Raw genomic sequence first — 20299 nt, forward strand, 5'->3', positions numbered from 1 at the left:
TAACGTCGCTATCGCCTATTAGCAAGGCAGGCGTAGCGATGGAAATATTCCCGCTATCGCCAAAAACTAACGCCTGCTTAGACCAGTTCTTAGCCATGTTATCCAATGGGAGGTGGATAACATGGCTAAGAGCATTTTGTCGCTAATGCGTGAATATCGCTGTATTCTCAGCGATATTCACGCATTTCACCGCTATTGCTGGATATTTTAGCACAATAGAGAAAAACGTTGCTAATAGCATGTTTTCTCCGCTAACATATCCAGCGATAGGCAGCGATAAAAAATCGTTGCTAAGCCTATTTAGCGATAATTATCGCTACTTGTTGGTAATATGCCCTAGGTATTACTGATAATCCAATTAAGTATGGTACCCAATGCATTTACCTCGGAAGGACGGAGTGCTAGTAAAGGCGGTTTGTGTTCGAACCAATCATTTGGAGGATGCTCTAAATTGGATGACACCAGAGAAGCCTTTGATAATATGTGGTGAGGGAGAAGCTTGCTTTGTAACGTTCTGAAAGATGCTTGGACCCTCTTGGAATAGGGAAAAGATGGCGTCCTGCATAGCGAGTCATCTCACAGCAATGCATTGTCTCTGATGCTTCATATAACAAGCGCGGGGTCTCAGGCGAGGGAGTAAATCAACCCTTCACCAGGGAAAATATGGAGATAGTGGGTAGTGGGGACCAAGGAGGGCACCGGTGTGAGCAGGGACATTGGGAGAGACATTGGAAGACATCAGATGGATGCTCAAATGTCGGTTTCCCACAAACAGAACATGCGACCTTTCTACAGCATTTTTCTTTACAAGGCAATGCATTCATGTTTGACAAATGATTCACAAAAAGATAAACATAGGCTCCTTTACAATTGTGTATGTCACGTTTGTGAAGCCTCTGACATCGGCAGAGGTCAGTGATATAAAACGGCCATTAAAAGGGAAGCTACGTGCGAGAGGCTCAGGCTAACTGAGAACGGTGGCAAAGTGTGACAATAAACACAATCAAAATTACTTCCTGGTATCGAGCGGGACAGGCGCAGTGAACCTCACCTGGCAAACCCACCGCTCACCAGAGATCTATAAATTCCGAAGTGCCCTTCATGAGAGTGACAGAGAGCAGGCCTGCTCACAGCTCGAGATGGCCACAGCAGAGCTCTACACCCCTCTACTGCTGCTGCTGCTGCTGTGCAGTGGGGGGCAGCCGCATCTTGCAGGTAACACTTGCATTTGCTAAAGTTGTATTCTGTTATGAAGGGGTGTAAAATGGGAGGTTATATTCAGGATGCTTGAATTCTTTCATGCTCTTACTGCACATTGAAGAACACATCTCAACACTGCAAAGAACCTGTAGATACAGTGTTTGCAATGTTAACATTTAGCCTAATAGCGGTTGTGCTGTGCTATTCATAGCGAAGCCATTGGCTATGGCAAAGCCAATAGGTCTGGTTTTAATGTGATAACTGATGCAAACAGAGTTTCTGCATCCATGTCTTAGAGTGCACTAGACCAATACAACTAGACCTATTTATTAGCTTTGCACTTGCCACTATTTTAATGATGGGTTCTAGACATGGAAGAAAGAGCGTGCTGGGATGCAGCAGGGCCTCTGGCTGTACTACACCTCCATCAGGAGAGTCATAGAGGGTGGAGGCACTCTGGCGGCCATGAAAGCTTTGCGGTGTCATAGGGGGATATAGTGGGTCACCAAGATTCCAGGGAGCTTATAGCAGGCTGGCAACTTTCACAAATGGACCAAGCAGGAACAAATGACTGAGCTCACAACATCTCCCAGCTCCCATCCTTTCCCACTCTTTGGTTTAGTACCAGAGTCAGTGCGCTCCAGTCAACAGACATTGAGGGTGATTTCAAGGTAACTTACAGGTGTAATTTTCTCTTACACTTTTGAATCACTTTACTACTTTGGGCTATTCCCAAAACCAGAGTGCAAAGTTACCCAAAAGTGTCGACTTGCACGTCTCTAGGTACACATTTCGAAATGTAAATACTACTGAAAAAAGGCTGCACTGAGTGAGCACCCTCCAATAGAAAATAATGGGGACAGGGACTTACATTTAAATCCCACAGGAAATAATGTAAAACTAAATAAAAATAGTTAAAATAGTTAATAATACAAATAATTTCATTAAATTTTAAACACATAAAATTAGTATATATTTAATATTTAATTCTAAAATATTTTAATAACATTTTCAATTTAAATATTCATGCAACAATAAGGTTTATTAAATATGAACATATTTTTATTTTTATTCATTCTGTACATGACCTTTACTAATTATTAATGCATATTAAAAATTACTTTAGATGGGAATTTAGATGTTAACTAATATTTTAGAATATTAGCCAACCAGGTAGACATAGTGTTAGAGTGTCAGGTTCTGAGACTTTTTTTGACAGGGCTTGCCAGTGTTCTCCTTGGTGTCATGTTTCGGTATCATGATGTATATGATAGGATGTGATTGTGAGATAGGATATAGGTTTATGTATGCAAGAGCTAGTGGGGCTACGTTGAATGTTTATTGCTGTGCTGACCTATGCAAGTAGGTCTCTGTGTGACAAGTTGTATGTCTGCTTGGCTCTGCGGCTTCGTGAGATGTTATGGTGCACTTTATGTCAGATTATGTGCTCTGTGTTTGTGGAGACAGGCTGTGTCCTGGTGCATATGATATCTTCAGTGGATGTTTGGGACTTATTTGGACTGAGGGGCCCAGGCTCTGGCACTTGGTGCATGACAGGTTATGTGGGGTCCGAAAGGCCAGTAGGCCAATGTTATGTTATGTTATGTTAGAGCCTGAGTAGTGCCCTTAACTGATTATTTCCTCATTTCATATAGTACAGTCAGAATTACTGCCTCAGTTGAGTTAGTGGGGTGAAAGCCTGTGTTGTGAGAGTCTAGGAATTGAGACTGTTCGATGAAAGAGCAGAAGCAGATGGTGACATGGGCTTCCAATGCCTTAGCCAAGAAAGGGAGCAGTGAGATGGGTTACAAGTTCGAGGGAACCAAAGGGTCTGCACCTGTTTGCTTGATGAGTGGGACTATTACCGCTTCTTTAAAGGCTCTGGGAACTGAGCCCTGAGTTAGAGAGTCATTCACTGGAGAGGGCAGGATCGGGGCATGCAAGGAAGACTTTTCTCAGAATATGACGGGGGCAGCTATCAGCAGGATATCCAGATTTGACTTTGGCCAGCAGCTCCAGGAAGACTTCTCTGCTAATTACAGGAAACTGATGTAAAGAATGAGGGCTCCTGGGGGTCACAGGCTGGGCACCAGTGGAGAGGTTTATGGGTATGCTCACTTTAATAGTACTGTTTTTATCAATAAAAAAAGGTGTTCAGAGAGTTACATAATGATTGAGTAGGGACTAGTTTTGCTGTGATTCTATCTGGATTGGATGACTCAGTCACAATCGAAAATATGTCTTTGGATTCATTTGTAGAATTCAAGAGATTGTTAGAAAAGTAGGTGGCTTTAGTTTGTAAGATACAGTTTTATATTGTTTAAGTTGAGCTTGATCGATATCTTTTTTCATCTGGGAAGTAATTCCATCTCCAGATATGTTCAGTGCGGCTCAGGACTAGTTTTTGAAATTTTAAGTCTTTTGAGAAACACCTCTGATAATCATGGCGCCTGCCAGTTTTTACTTTCCTGAAGGGGGCATGGATATGGCGGCTGCTAGCCATGATTTAATATTTTCTTCACTTTGGTTAACAGAGAACTGGTTTGTGCGTGCAGTAGTCTTTAACGACTTACAGTAAGCACTGATATTGGTATGATTCCAGTTCCCTGCCACTAAACCCTCCTTAGCTTTGGGTTTAGATATGATCAAATCATTAAAGGAGAAATGTATTAAGGAATGATTGGACCAGGTGCATGGAGACACTGTTAAGGTGGACACCATGAGGATAAAGTTCCAGGTTTCATCAAGGATGTGGCCTTTTATGTGAGTGGGAGATGTCACATGTTAGGCACAGTTCGGCCCTTTAAGAAGATTGGCCAATTCTGCTGAGCATGGACCACCCATCTTATTTTTGGCCCAATAGTTAAAGTCTCTAATTAATAGTATTTCAGCATGGTGGATTACTAAATGGGTCAATCTGGCAGTGCGCAAAGGGCTGGACTAACAGGTCGGTGTATGGGCTATTTTTTGGACTGTGGACCTCTTTTATGTACTCGTCGAGCGGTTATTACTGTTGATTTCTCTGATATTTTTGTGCAAAGGTATCTACCCAGGCAGACAAATCAGACAGGAAAGCTGGCTATCGTGAAAAACACATAATCATAAACTTCAAATTGATACAATTAAAGCAATGGACTGGAATGATATCAAAAGATTGATTTTTAATATAGTTATAAAACAAGTATAAATACATATAATTCAGTAAAAAATGGTTACATGATATAAGTAAACATTACTTCATTAGATTTCTCATTGATAGATATAGAAAAGATATAAAAAGATATATTGATAAACATAAAATAAGGGGTAAGGGGCTTTTTCTTAAAAATAATTTCTCAAATCTTTATATAGAAAAATTATATATAAGGCTGTATGTCAACGCGTTTCGACAAAGTCATTTGTCTTCATCAGGACAGATCGGTATTCAGCCACTTTTTCTAAATGAAATAAGATAAAACAGAATCACATATAAATCACAGTACATTGCTATTTTTAATATTTACATAGAAAGAACATGATTCAGTTTAAAGGAAATTTTTCCTCTTTTTTTCTCTCTTTTTCTTCACATAGCCAGACTTATATCGTAGTACAACATTGATTTAAAGACACAAAGTTGGAAAACACTTACATATATCACATAAACATCACAGTATCATCAATAACGGGATTGACCCTGAAAAGGTGTTTTTTCTACAGAAAATGGCGTAACATTATCAGAGACCTTTGTTTTTTAAAAACCTACCTATAGTTCCAGTTTAGCACAGTAAACTATTAGAGAAGGCTTATTTCTCATATATCTCATATGGATATATCTCATCTATATCTAGGATTATAAAGGTAGTTAGCCTATCTCACATGAATAAGAGGAAAGCAAATTTTAGCTAAAGATTAATTTTCTTGAGGTGAAAAAATCATTATTGAGCCTATGTTGGAGTATCATGGCATGATATTCGATTTAAAAACCAAAGGTAAATATACCAAATAGATAAGGAAAATCTGATCCTTCTAGTTACAATTATGCTAGACTACGAGACCAATAAATGGTCAATATATTGCACGAGATTACTCACTCAAATTATAATCTACGTAGGTTTATTTACATTTAATTAGCGAAAATCCTTACCCAAGGAAAAGAGAAGTTATGAACAAATAAGTTCGTGGTAGATGTAGCGAGTAAGGCACCTCTCCTCTTATGTCTGGAGACGGTATGTGATAACTGTTTAAGAGGGAAGAAATTCGATGTATAAGGTCCTACAACCATTTAATGAATATTGTTGGATTTTATCAATGTTTCAGTGAAGCGTTCTTGTTAAGTTGTATTCTTACCTGTTTGAACAATAATCACTGCTTCCATCTTACAACTGCCTACAAATACTTTTCATCATCTTTTAAAATCAAGGGAAAACGTTCCTCGCTGTTTTCATTAAAAGCCGGTTATTAGGTTCGCTAGAAGGAAATATTGTCTTATATTATTAACCGGTCAAAGAATTATTCAAAAAGGTTCATACAAAACCTCCTTTCTATTAGTGTTTACCTTTCATACGAATTTCAGGGAAGTACTGGGAAGGGCGGATACCGTGATGTAATTTTTCTTTGTTAATATTTCAAAGGACCACTGTATCTTGATAAGCAGCTGCAGTTCGTGAAAATAAAAATTAGTTTTGCGTTAAAAGGCTGCGTTAGAAAATGCATGCAGGGTCTAAAAAACCTTCTTTTTATCGATGCTCACCCGTCATGCAAAACTCATGGACATCTTGATAAGAGGGGCGGCAGTCGTGGTATCTCTCTGCTCCGTTCTGTTTGTGTATCAAAATGCGGCCGTTGTTCAAAGGCGGCTGCAGTTAGGGATTACTGCCTGTTAAACGTGACAAACACCCGTTATTATGAGAAAGGGCGGTGGAGGCCAAAACCGCTCAGTAAAAGTAGTAATATATACCTAAAAGGTTACGATTTTAATAAGTATTCCGTTTGGGAAATACAAAAAGGCATGTGGACCAGGCGAGGATAACACGGAGCTTTAGCATTAGCTTACCGATATAGCAAAACGCGGAGGCGGCAGACGTGGTCTCTCTCTGCTCCGCTTGCGTTTCGAAGGGCGGTCTTAGTTCAAAGGCGGCCGCAGTTGGTAATTAATGCCTGTTAAGCGTGACAAACATCCGATGTTTAGTGAAAGGGTGTCGGCGGCCAAAACCACTCGGTTAAAGTGGCAATAGATGTCTAAAAATCTTGAAAGGTATTCCGTTTGGGAAATACGGAAATACAAGGCAAGGATTACATGGAGCTTCAGCAATAGCTTACCGATATAACAAGCGCGGAGTGCGAAGCGTCTCTGCCTTCCACAGGGGTTCGTGTAGAAAAGGATGATTACCTGTAGTCCTTTTACTACGGTTATTTATTTCCTTAATAGGCTCCGCCCTTATGTTGGCTCTGCCCTAATTTAAAGAGACACTTCCTTTAAATAGGTACTTACTATGTACTGAGTTAATATTGTATCAGAGAAACGGGATTAGGGTTAAAACAACTTCATACTGAAATTTTATAAGGAAAAGGGCGAGCATTATCATTTTATAGGACAAGGGGCGAGCATTGTCAGAAAGGAAAGAATATATTTTCCATTGCATATATTCACCGCAATAATATGACAAAGAGTTCAGTGGTATCATATTATCGCGTTTTCCCAAGGCAATTCTTGGTTTAATCCATGGTCAAAAGTCCCAAGGGTGAAGATCCAAAAGACTTCCCTTTTTCTACCAACATCATCACCTCCTTGATTTTGCTGCACATGGATTTTTTCTAAAATCCGCCATTTCAATTCTTCAGGTTTATGTTTGAATTCTATAAAGTGGCTTACCAACGGAGCTGTGATCTTTTGCGTTTTAATAGCTGACCTGTGTTCGGTAAGCCTAGTCTTTATCATACGTGACGTCTCACCCACATAACCAAGGTTACACGGACATGTGAGTAAATAAACAACATTTTTTGTGTTGCACGTCCAAAACTCTCTTGTTTGAATCTTTGCCTTATTGAAATCCATTGTTTCACCTATTATAATGGTATCACAAGAATGGCAGGAACCACAACGTGAAGTGCCTTTGATCGCTTTTACGCCATCGATTGATTTTTGAATAAAGGGAGTACTCATAGTATTACCTTTATGTCAGGAATGAACCACGTGATCTTTTAGGTTTTTGTTTCGCCTATGGGCAAACATGGGTTTTTGTAGTTTGTTCTGGTTGTCTATGACATTTAAAAGATGCCAGTTTGAATTTATTAACTGTCTAATTGTGGAATTCATGGTTGAATGTTTAGTAATGAAAACTAATTTTGGATCTACTTGCTGTTTTTGTGAGTTAAAAAGAGTGTCACGATCGTAAAATCTCGCTCTCTTGTATGCTCCTCTAACTAAACGACGAGGATATCCTCTCTCAATGAACTTTAGTTTCATGATTTCAGCTTGAGTGTCAAAGTCTTTTATATTGGTACAGTTCCGCCTTACTCTCAAAAATTGAGAGAAGGGGATACTGTCCTTCTGGCATCGTGGATGGTAGCTCTTGAAGTGCAAAAGGGTGTTTCGAGCGGTGGGCTTGGTGAACAAGTCTACTTCGAGAGCACCCTCATTGTTTTTAATATTTATATCTAGGAACTCAACTTTCGATTTATTAATGTGTGCCGTAAACCGTAGATTATCATCTGTAAGGTTTAGCCACAGAAGGAATTCATTCAGAGTCTGTTTCCCATCGGTCCAAATGAAGAAGATGTCGTCAACATAGCGGTACCAATGGGAAACAGACTCGAAGAAAGGTGCTACCTCATTGAAGATAAATTTGTTTTCAAACAGGATCATATATATATTGGCTATTGATGGAGCTATTGAAGCCCCCATGCTTACTCCTTTGACTTGTAAAAACAAATCCTTACCAAATTCGAAAAAGTTTTCTTTCAGGACTAAAGTCAGACAGTCTTTAATAAAAGGCTTAGAGCAGGGAATCTTGTGTAGATCGATAAACCACATTGTGGCCTCAATTGCTTCTGCCTGGGGTATATTACTATACAGCGACTCTACGTCGAGAGTCACTAAAATATCATTATCTTCTTTGAAGGCTAAATTTTCAACTTTAGTAATGATATCACCAGTGTCTTTTACGTAGGATTGCGAAAGAGAAATGTAAGGGCGTAGGACCTGGTCCAAGTATTTAGAAAGGGCTTCTAGTGGGGTCCCGATTGTAGAGACAATCGGACGATATGGTGGATTTTGTTGGTCCTTGTGGATCTTAGGCAATCCATATATACAGGATACCTTTCTGTCAGATTTGTTTAGGAATTCATATTCCTTTTTATTTATTATGCCCTCATTCATAGCTTTAGTGGTTAACCTATTTATAGTTTTCACTTTTCTCTCAGTTGGATTAGTTTTTATTTTTTTATAAAAGGTCGGGTCATTCAACATTTTAATCATATTTTCTTCATAGGTGTTACAATCCACTAGGACTATCCCTCCGCCTTTATCACTACTCTTAATGACAATGGTGTCATTGTTCTTCAAACTTTCAAGAGATTGATGTTCTTCTCTTGAAATGTTGTACCTGGGTTTTGGTATAAACCTTAAAGCTTGATCTAGCCATTTCAGTACGACCTTTTCAAAAATACCCACTTCTGGGCCCACCTGCTGTAAAGAAGGAGTAAAGGTGGATGGCAGGGCTACAATATTATTTCTTGTACTATCTAATTCTAAAGGGTCAGTCTGTTGGAAAAAAAATTTTAATCTTACTTTTCGTAAAAAAGAATGAATGTCTCGATAAAGTTCAAAAGTATTCAAATTAGCATGAGGGACAAACGATAAGCCTTTAGAAAGGAGTGACAGATCCGGGGCGTTGAGGGTATGAGAGGATAGATTGAATATTGGGATTACATCCCGTTCCTCCAATACTGCTTGCTCCTCGTCTCTAGATATTGCTGAGGTTCCTGGGCATATTGATTGGTTTGGTAGTTGCCCCTCGAGTGATTCTGAAACCTCACTTTCTGTCGGCCACCCCTCCCCCCTCGGTGACCTAAAAAAGGTTGACGAGAGTTTCTTTGGCCACTTCTGGGGTCAAAGGGTCTATCATCCTGATATCCCACATTGTCTTCCCCTTCTGATTCTGAATTTGAAGCTGAAGAATGAGAAAAATTATTGATTCTGTTTTGGAAGGTATGGTTATTTGTTCCTAGTTGTGAGTCAGGCTTGTAAAAGCCTTCTACAATGTAGGGATATGTTTTTTCTACAGAGTAGAATCTTTTGTCTTTAACAAATTTGTCTTCCTTCCTTTTTTTTAAATATTCAGAGAATGATAGTATATCTTTTTTAATTATCTCTAGTTGTTTATCTGCCTCTGCTGAGGTCGTGGATTTTTTCAATTTGTCTTCAAGTTCTTCTATTTCTTTCTTTATTTCAGCAACTAATTCTTTAGATGTGGAGATGATCAAGATCATGAGATCTCTTGAGCACCGGCTGGCGATCATGCTCCACTTCACTAGAAAAGTTTTCATATCTACAAAAAGACCTGGAATGTTCCGAATTCTAAGACCCATAGGGATTATGCCATTCTTAAGATAATTCAGCATAAATTCCCCATGGGCTTCTACTCTAATCAATTTCTTCTGAAGATTTAATAGCTTGTTGTAATCACTGCTATTTTGTGGATTCCCTGTTTGGTTAGTACCAAAATCTACATTGGTTCCTACCAAAGTAGCGAAATCCTCATCAGAGAATCCGAACGTTTGAAGGTTAGACATTCTTATTCAGAAGATTGATCCTAAAAGGTTTTTAGAGAAAATGTTACGCCAAATCCTTGGAGACAAAAGCAATTATCAGTTCTTGAAAAATCTGAAAACATCCAGCAAAAATAAGGGATAATTTCCAACAGACGAAGGATAAAGTAGAAGAAAAGGTCCCACACGGATATACCGTGGGTAATATTTTGTGGGCAACAAGGACCCCCTGATGTGGATCGTACTCCTGGGTCAGGGAAAACAATTTTTGTGCAAAGGTATCTACCCAGGCAGACAAATCAGACAGGAAAGCTGGCTATCGTGAAAAACACATAATCATAAACTTCAAATTGATACAATTAAAGCAATGGACTGGAATGATATCAAAAGATTGATTTTTAATATAGTTATAAAACAAGTATAAATACATATAATTCAGTAAAAAATGGTTACATGATATAAGTAAACATTACTTCATTAGATTTCTCATTGATAGATATAGAAAAGATATATTGATAAACATAAAATAAGGGGTAAGGGGCTTTTTCTTAAAAATAATTTCTCAAATCTTTATATAAAAAAATTATATATAAGGCTGTATGTCAACGCGTTTCGACAAAGTCATTTGTCTTCATCAGGACAGATCGGTATTCAGCCACTTTTTCTAAATGAAATAAGATAAAACAGAATCACATCCGGCCCCACCCTCCCTCCTCCCATCCCCCCACTCCCACCATCCTGCACGCAGTCCTCCCCCATCCTCCCCCTCCCCCCGCACAACCCCCTCCTGCACCATGGGGTCCTGCCCCACCTCCCCGCCTGCCAGCACCTGCACCCGGGCACCCCTCCCCTTCTTCGTGGCACCCCCCCATCCCTCAGCACTCCGCCAGCCCCCCCTGCGCCCCCGCGCCCTCCCCCAACCCCCCGTCCACGTCAATCCCGCGCCCCGCGCCCCCCCGCCCTCCCCACGAACACCAACGGCGCCTTCCTCGCTTCTTCCCGGAGCCTCTTCCCCGCTTCGGCGCCCCAGCCACCTGCCGACCGCCGCCGCGCTGCACTCCACCTCCTTCTCCCGCCCCCTCCTCCCTCCGCGTCCTCGACCTCGGCGGCTCACAGGCCGCAATCGCCGCCGCGGTGCCATCAGCAGCACGCCGCAGGGGCCTTACCCGCACGTCGCTGCGGAGCAGGTCCATCCTGTCAGCGTCCCCCAGGAGGCGCAGGGCCTCACGCACTCGGGGATCGGACATCGTCACCTCTGCCATGCCATACTGCCAGGTGATCTCACCGACCCGTCGCAACCTGCACTCCAACACAACCGCGTCTCGAAGGCCCTGCTGAGTCCCGCTCACAAAACGCTCGCCAGCCTCTATCGCTACAAGCCCTACTAACACCCCTAACTCCCGAAACACTACCAAATTTCGCAAAAACTCTCCTGCCTGCACTCGGCTGCTGGGTCACTGTCCCCAAAATGGTGGCCAGTGACCCAACATGGCCGTTCTTATACCCCTCAGCCCAAAGGCAGCCCAAAATCCCCCCAAGCAGCCCAACCAGCCCAACCTGGCTTCCTGTCCCCAGTCAATACCCTCCCCTCCCCTTCCTCCCGGGGCCCCAAAACTCCCCGGGGGGGGGCGAGCCTCCCTCCGGTCGGCCACCCCCCGCAAAGCCCCAATCACTGGTCAGGCTGTAATTGATAAATAGGAAAAGTCAAAGTATAGTTTATACTCCTTAAACTAGAACTTTCGACCTGAGAGGGACCAATTCAAAGCCCTATTTTTATATTTATTACAAATCCAATATAATGGGGAAGTCAGAATTTATTAAATATATTGGAAATCTAACTATTAGAAAGTTACAGTTACACTAACTGAAGATGATGAATCCTAATTTGCATTAGCTCTCCAGCAACTGCCTGGTCTGTAGTTGTCATGAATGAAGTGTGAAAGAGGTGTAAAAACTGCTCCCAGAGCAGATAAAATGACTTGTTTGTGGGGGGGAGGGGGTTGTTTTCTTTCCCTTGCAGGAAGAAGAGTTAAGATGGACCCAGGAACTTCAATAAAGTGAAAGGGGAACTGCCCTTTAACAAGTAAATGCACTATCGTGGCATAATTTAGGGGCCCGACCAGAACAGCTTTGTATTTTATTTCCCGTTTTCTGCTAATTGAAGCCCCATGATACCAAACTAAATTAAAGAAATCATTGAAGGTTAAGTTATGTAAATAGACAGATGTGAGGAGGAGATGAATTTCACTTTCCCAGAGGGCCCTTGGAAAGTGGGAGCCCTGGGCAAATGTTCACTTTACCCATGCCTTGAAATGTCTCTGAGCAAATGTAAGGCAAGAACTAGAGAAAGCATCCTTTTTCCCCCTAATCAGTTTGGAAAGTAACACAATGGGAGGTAGGCTAGTCCAAGTACTGGATTTAAGTAACCACCCACATAGGATGGGACTGCTCATTACCGTGTCTATACCTATAATGGGCACAGAGGCTGTGCACAAGGGTTTCCCAATTTTGGAGTTTGGGAATAAGGTGCACTGTGGGATTTTTTGTAGTAGGACAAACATGATTTGCTGCAAAAGTGGGTCGGGTTGCAAAGGGTTGGGGAAGAGCCAGAAGACACTGCCACCCTCTAGCAAGGGCTAGGCATAAATTTGGCACCCCTCAGCCCCATCCTCAGAAAACGTACTTGACCTGCAGAAGATCCAAAGAGGACTGGACATGCTGTCTGTGACCTGAGGTGAGCTATGAATGGCATGATCTGCTCCTCTTGAACCCAGGAAATAGAAGTGGACTCCAGAGGTCAGTTGTCTGACCTCTTGCATGACTATAGGAACACTACAAGCTGGCAACAGGCTTTTAGTCTGATGTGCCCAGCTGTTCAGTGGCAACTGGACCTGGACTGGACTTCGTTGCTGGCCTCTGCCTGACATTTTCAGAGTCTCTTAGGGCCTTCACTTGAGGTTGTGGGGTCCTTAGAAGTTAACCTCGTTGTTGTTGTGGAATCAGAAGAAAGTTTGAAAACTTTAGAAAACTTTTTCTCCTGAGCTACATATCTTCAACTGGACCACCAGAAAAAGTATCCAAGCAGCAGTTCCACTGCAATGGAATGGATTTCAGCTTTGTCCCACTCAAAGATTCCTGTAGCTCTGAAAAAGTGACAAAGCACCATTCTGTATTGGAACTTCATGGAGAAATATCCACAGCTCGAGAACGCAAATAGGATCAACCTGCTGACAGCATTTGATTTTTTATTTTAAAGCAGTGTCATAGTAACAAATGAAATGGGCAATGTAACCTTAGGTTTTCCGCCCAACATGTACATGCAACTCGTTAAGAGAAAAAATGTTGCAGATCCTCTGTAATCCACAATCAAGAATGTTTTATTTATTTGTATATGTTTGGTCACAATGCACGTCTTTGGTCCACTCACAATAAACCAAACGATCGCATTAATTTATTTACCCCACTACAGTGTAGGGCCCTCTTCTAAATATGATTAACCCCACCTGCCTCACCACACTCATCTCACACCTCCCACCTCTCTACAGCATATACTTTTCCTGCTCTGCCACTGGCAGCTGCCCCCCTCTCTTTCTTCCTGTTCCTCTCGTTTCCTCTCTTTCTGTCTCTGTCTCGCTCCTCCTCACTTGCTGAAAACCATGACTTCAACAAATGGCTCTTACCCTCTCTTTCCTCTCCTTTCCTCCCCTGTGGAATGGATCCAAGAAAGAAAGAAACACTTTTGCTGCAAATGTTGTCTATTTCTGACATTTTTCTATTCCAAAGTGCACCCTTGGGACGCAGCTAAAAAAAGATTCACAATACAAAAAATATATAAAAAACTAAATAAAGCAAGACAGTGGTCCCAAAGTGAACAGATTGGTTTTATTCACACCCACACACAGTAGCGTAACTTTACAGAGTTTGCTAGTGAAGCGCTACTTTCGTTTTCCTGTCTTTCTTTGAACAAAATTGATTTTTCCCGGGTGAGGAAGTACATCTTTCCTGGAGAGACTGCAAAACCTGGTTGATGCGTGGAGTGGAAAATGTTTAATGTAATCCTTATAAGATGTGTCCCATGGCTTTGAGTTCAGGGATGTGGTCTTTTTAAACCATACTGTAAGAAAAGTAGAAAATGCCGGAAATTGGGATCTTCGGTCATAGCAAACCTTCAGTCGTAACAAAGATCACAAGAAACCTCAGTAAGATACAAGATATAAATCTAGTTGTTTATTCCAGGAGATGCCCACCATACATTCCCCAAACTAGGAAAGCCTATTCATCAACCGACATCACCCATATATACAATCCCCTTCATTTGAACGAATACCCCACCATAGTCGCCCATGCAGTGCGAGCCCCCAACCGCAAACTTCCCCTGAAAAGAAACAAAGAAACTTCCAAACATAACTCACGTGTCCCCTCATGCAATAGAAAACCTGAAAGCAAACAATAACATGGACACACACGTGTGAGAGATGGAATACATTACAGTGCTCGCGGCTGTCAAACACACCATCCCCCCTTTTTTTTTATTCCTTCACACAATCATGGAGCCTTACAGGTAAAGATGTTACTCCGACACCTTTGGGAACACCACTGTCATTGTTAGACTCAGCACGCTCCCCATTCTCACCATGTTCCACCTCCCTTACATCTAAAAACACATTACCTCCTGGACTATCCAAACTCATAATTTTGCCCTTCAGCAAAGAGACCCTGTTAAGATTCCATACACTTCTTCCCTCAATATGCACAGCATTTCTGAATAATTGTATAAAACAAATGAGGTTTACTGCATCCTTACCCACCTGGCCTAGACATTTTAATACATACTACATCACCAACACATACTTTCTGCTTGTTCACAGGTCTCTTTTTGCATCTCAAATCTTGTTTCATCTTGAATTTATATTCTTCCATTCCATAATTCATATGTAGAGCAGCAAATACATCAATAAAATAATATCATCCTCCGTCACTTTTTCAAAGATATAAAAACCTGTAATAAAACAAATTTGTATCAGAATATATGATAAGCCATAGTTTAGAATATCTGGCACCCATTTTTCCTATGCCTAACATCCACCACTAAAAAATTTGCAACATTAAAAATCTCCCAAGGGTCATTTAGCATCTACAGAAAAGGCAGGTCTGACTTGCATAAAACCTTTCCCTTTTAAAATAGGAATTAAAAACTTGCTCTGCACAGAGCTAAAATGATTGCAAAACATCGTAAAATGCATGATGTCCTGTGTTGAGAAGCTGTCACATGTACTGGGGACTACTCCATCTCTGCACATCTGCTAAAAGACAATAGATGAGATTAAGCCGAAATCTAGTTAAGAGAAAACGATGAAAAGGCTTCATGACAATTCTCAGATAAGGATCGATCTGTGATACAGTTTATAACAAAAGGTAGGCTTTCATTGTGGATTTCATAATCTCTGTCACCACTCTCTCTACATACAACATATTTAAAAAATGCATTTTAACCCATACCAGGTCCTCTTTCACAATAATTTCTGGAGCGGCAAAAAGTTCAGGTCGTCCCAGTTTATCTAAGAATGACTTAACGTTTTGTAGCCATTGAATTTTACTTGCATTCTCCATTGTGACACAGTCCCTGGCAATTTCTCTATTTAATGCCAATTCTGGATTAACCCGGATCGTTAACCAGCATGTCACAGGGCCCAGACCTATTAGATCCGCAATAAAGCCACTCCCCAGTTCTTGGTGTATAACATAGGTAGGAGTAGATTGGGGAACCAACAGAAGATATGTTAAAATTTTAATTTTTGGCTATCTGAAGCCCCGCTGCCGATCTATATCCCCAAATCGCAGACCCATACCTTGCAATAGCAATACATTTAGATCTATAGATATTGAGCAAAGCTTCAAGGGGCTTCGCTCCGAGTCGTGATGCAAGTCTTTGGATGGCTGCTATGGATCTTGACATCGCATATTTTTTCACTTTTTGCTGAGGAACCCACGAGCCCCTCTCATCAAATAGAACTCCCAGGTAAGAGAAAGAGGAAACCCTTGTCAACTTTACCCCTTCGCAATGAAGGTATTTAAGCTTTTTTGGCTTCTGCCCTATTGTCATCGTATGCGATTTAGTTTTATGAACAATTAGGTCCAAAGATTGGACCCAAAAGAATCCAGGAGCCTCTGCAGCCCTACCTCTGTGTGGACCAGCAGGACCGCATCATCAGTGTATAGGAGTGCAGGGATAACACTGCCTTCTACACGTGGGATATCTAAACTAGCAGTACTTAGGGAGATGCCTAAATTTTTTATATAATGGCTAGAGAGCAAGGGAGCAAAAATACAGCCCTGACAAATTCCTCTATCTATTTTAAAATGCTTTGTGAAGTTGCCATCTTGGCTAACTATGATCCTGGCATAAAGGTCCTTATGGAGGTCTGCTAAAAAATAAACTAGGCAACGATCCATCCCCATGCCTATCAATGTTGCCCATAGTTTTGATCTATTTACTAGGTCAAAAGCCGAGGATAGATCCATAAAGGCCAACTGTAACATACATGTTTTGGCCACTGTATATTTTTCGGCCAATAGGTGCAGGTTTAAACACTGGTATAATGTGCTTCTTCCTTTTCTAAAACCATATTGAAAATTTGGTAATATACCGGTGTCATCTAGCCAGTTTACTTAAAATCACTCTGCCTAGAACTTTAACCACTGAATCAATCAACAAAATGGGTCTATAGAAGACTGGATCGCCTCTCTGACCCTTTTTGAAAACTGGGATAGTGGTGAAGAGAGACCAGGATGATGGAAATCCATGCTTACTAGCCACATTTAAAACTTTAGTTATGATTTTAGCCCAAAGTGACGGATTCTGTTTATACAGGTTGGCCGGGACACAATCCGGGCCGAGAGCCTTGTTACTAGTTATTTGAATAATTGCTGTCTCCACTTCATCTTCCGTAGATGCCGATGCTCTGTACAGTGATCCTGATAAAAATAACTGGAGGACCCCTCCCGGTCAAACCCCCATAAATAGAGTTAAAAAGGGAATACCACTGATCTTCAGTGATATTACATTGTCAAAGCATCTTATTGAGTCCTGTAAAAAATGGTTTATTAACTATAGCCCAGAATCTGGAACTATCCTTCAGGACTTCAACAGATAACAAGCATTTCCATGCATTTTCTTTAATTTCATTTCTCCGTCTGTGCGCGTGCCCACAATTTTAAGACTACCTCAACAGGGCTATGTGGAGCAATCTCTAGGCACCTGCTTCAGGGCAAAGATAAGCTTTTGGTGTGCTTTTGAGCAGTTACTATCAAACCATTTCTCACCCATATCAGTGTGTCTTCTACTAGGCAATGTTAGGTCAGTCGGCACCTGAGCATAGATGTCTTCAGATGCCAGTAAAACCTCGGCCCCCTCATTTGTAGGGTTAAGATAAATGTTGAAACTCTTTTCAGCATATTGCATTAATCTTGAAGGAAAACCTCTGGAATTACTTTAGTCCATTTTAGCCTATGTCCCTGATCAGAGGCCTTTAGGCATGTATGAGCGGAGGGTTATTCCAATTGCCCCACCTAACTCAAGTACGATGCGATTGTAATCACTGTAATAAGACCATTGAGCACTACAATAGACCACTTGAGAAAGCAATACGGGGAGATGAATATATAATCAGTTATAGAATGCTGCCCTCTTGCCTTAAAGGTAGGGATCCTCTCCTCCGTGATATTTGTATTAGACTGGAAAAGATTAACTGCGGCCAGAAGATCCTCCAGACCTTCTCATTGCAGAGTGTGCTCAAAGTGGCAATTAGGGAAATCCTCTGGTCCTAAATGGTCTACAACATGACAATTCTTCATACATAAATGAATATTAAAATCCCCCTCTAAGTGATAATAGAATAAAAAGTGGTTTGCTTAAGTTTATAGTCCTCTAAGAAACTTTTTAAAGTGCATAAATGTTCAGTTGGAAATTTAGACTCGAATGAATTATGAAAACTTACTATTCACAAATTATTTGAATTAGCAGTAGTAATTTCTACAGCTAAACAATTACTGGAACCTGTGTCCACAATACAATGAGTTCCTATCAACTTTAATGATATTAAAATTAAAAGGCCCCCCTTTGCTCTACCCGAGACCGAGGGCCGTGCTGGCTCATGGTAGGACTTATACCCGTCCATCCCAAAATTACTTTCCCTATCCCATGTCTCTTGTAAACCCACTATATGGTGAACTTTAAGGAAATCGAGCCACCTAGGTTCAGCACCTTTCATTCTTAGAACTGTTATACTCCAACTTAGAATTTTACAATTCAAGTTGGCTTCCTCTCTCAACCTAGGGCCCCTGCGCCCCCCTACCTTCCCGGTAATGTGAGGGGCTTCAGTCAATCAGTTTTGTCTAGTTGGCTTAATGGAAAAAAACTATTTGAACACACTATACCACTCTCCATCACCTCCTCCCCAGTGGGTTTAAATACTGTTATTGGGGGTAGTCGGGCATCTATATTGGGTCAGATTACGACACTGGTCATCTCTAAGGCTTAACCCAAGGCTTGAGCCTGCCATCCTTTAAGTTCATACAGAATCCCCCCACATTCTCCTATGAGGTAACTGACTGCCCTCTAAAGGAGGATAAAAAAAACAATGGTAGGGCCCTTATACCCCCTTGGTCCACATTGGATCCTCCCTGAAAATGCATTCCCGCTGTTTAAATTAATTACAATACAATCACCTTCTACTTGTTTGGACCTCTGACCTACCCAACCAACTCTTATAGCCATTATTAAAGTGGCAGGAGGAATGCAGTGACAGGCTCATACCTTTGATTCTCATGTGCCCCTCATGAGCCATCTGCATAATCATGTTCCTCAAATTGAATGGCGTAATAAACTTACGCCCTATGCGCCCAATGCCATTTTCCACTGCTAATGATTCCCGCACCTTGAAATAACCCATTAGATCACCAGTCATCTTCCTGTCTTCAGGCTTCCCTTGTGATATAAAATCTATTACTTTCTGAAGTTCTGTATCTTTTCCCGTTTCTGCTAACCGTAAGTAAGTAATTTGTTTATTGTTTAGTTAGTAAAAACCGTAACAATTTACGTAAAAACAGCATACCGCAAATATTAGCTTAAAACAACAAAAGCAACAAAAACAATAGAAAATAAAATTTCCGTAAAATTCCCTTCATGTTTGTGAACTTACATTAAACATAAAAAAGCAATTCTTAAGTCAGTATCAGTATTTACGTATTAATAAGAGACGTCAATCTGTCTTTTAACCACAAGACTGAAGTGTCCAGATAAAATTATTTCGTTAAGGACTCACTTGCTTTCAAAAGTTTTTCATGAGCTTGCAAAAACTTTATCGTTCTACAGTTCATTTGGGGGTCAGTTGGACCCAGGCCTCCAATAATGGCAGTTCTACATGAACGTATTCTCCTGGCCAGGAAGACTTTCTTCAAAAAGGTTACACGCTCAGATTGCAGCTTCTTGCAATGGCATATTAGATGAATTAAGTCTTCCTTTTCATAACCACAGACACGGCATTCTTTTGACTCAATATGCCTCCAAGATGGTTCGTCGGCTAAGGTTGGAAATTTGCCAAAGCGCAAAGCCATAAGTCGTTTTTTAATATAAATAGAGAGCGTTGTGTCTAGATAAGCCGCCGGTTTAAGAGTTTTATAATTATTAATCACAGTCCAAGAGTGGGAGCGATGTGAGAAAATACCTTTATCTGTTAGCAGCGAATGAAGTTTTGCAGCCCTGTTTAACGCCTGCTTAAATGATAAAAAAGGCAAATTTTTATTCCAAAGGTTAGAAGAAAATGTTGCCTCCAGTGCACTGGTCAAGAATTTGTTGGCCTTCGGGTTTTTTTTGCTTTTCCAATTCCTGTCATAAAAATTGGTTGAGGTTGTTTTCACTAGCGCATTGCTTGATTTGGTACCACACCTTTATATATGTATAAAGTCTGCCCAGTGATTCGTTCATTAACCCAAATTCTAATCACATTTGCGCTGGTGAGGCAGAACTGGGAATTTGAAGAACCTTTTGATACATTTTTGTTAATAAATTGTTAAGAATTTCAGAGTCTTTACCGTGCATGGAGGCACTGGCATATCATAAGGGAGACAATGCTTTGCCTGAGATAATTGTCAGGAGCGGCCTCAAAGATGGCCCTTCCAACTTCTTTGCCAGTGAGCTAAATGCAAATATTAAGGCCCCGCTCTCTGAGTCATATACTTTTTCTGATCTTGTAGGGATAGCTTGTCATCTATGTAGTATCCCAAGTACTTATAACAGGGTACTTTTTCCAGTTGTTTACCTTCTAGCCAGATGTTATGATGTGCGGCTTGC

The 20299-nt window shown here is 41.0% G+C and overlaps 1 protein-coding gene across 2 annotated transcripts in view; it reads left to right on the forward strand.

The window, feature by feature from the left end:
- The first annotated feature begins 1088 nt into the window (after nucleotides 1-1088).
- The window catches only part of LOC144755238 (scavenger receptor cysteine-rich domain-containing protein DMBT1-like), an 855855-nt gene continuing 836644 nt past the window's right edge, over nucleotides 1089-20299 (forward strand). For both annotated transcript variants that reach the window (XM_078643952.1, XM_078643954.1), the window contains exon 1: nucleotides 1089-1215. In XM_078643952.1, the coding sequence (XP_078500078.1) occupies nucleotides 1140-1215 (76 nt within the window). In that variant the 5' untranslated portion in view covers nucleotides 1089-1139. The remainder of the gene's footprint in view (nucleotides 1216-20299) is intronic.

Source organism: Lissotriton helveticus, chromosome 5_1, assembly GCF_964261635.1.
Source record: "Lissotriton helveticus chromosome 5_1, aLisHel1.1, whole genome shotgun sequence".
Taxonomy (NCBI): Eukaryota; Metazoa; Chordata; class Amphibia; order Caudata; family Salamandridae; genus Lissotriton; species Lissotriton helveticus.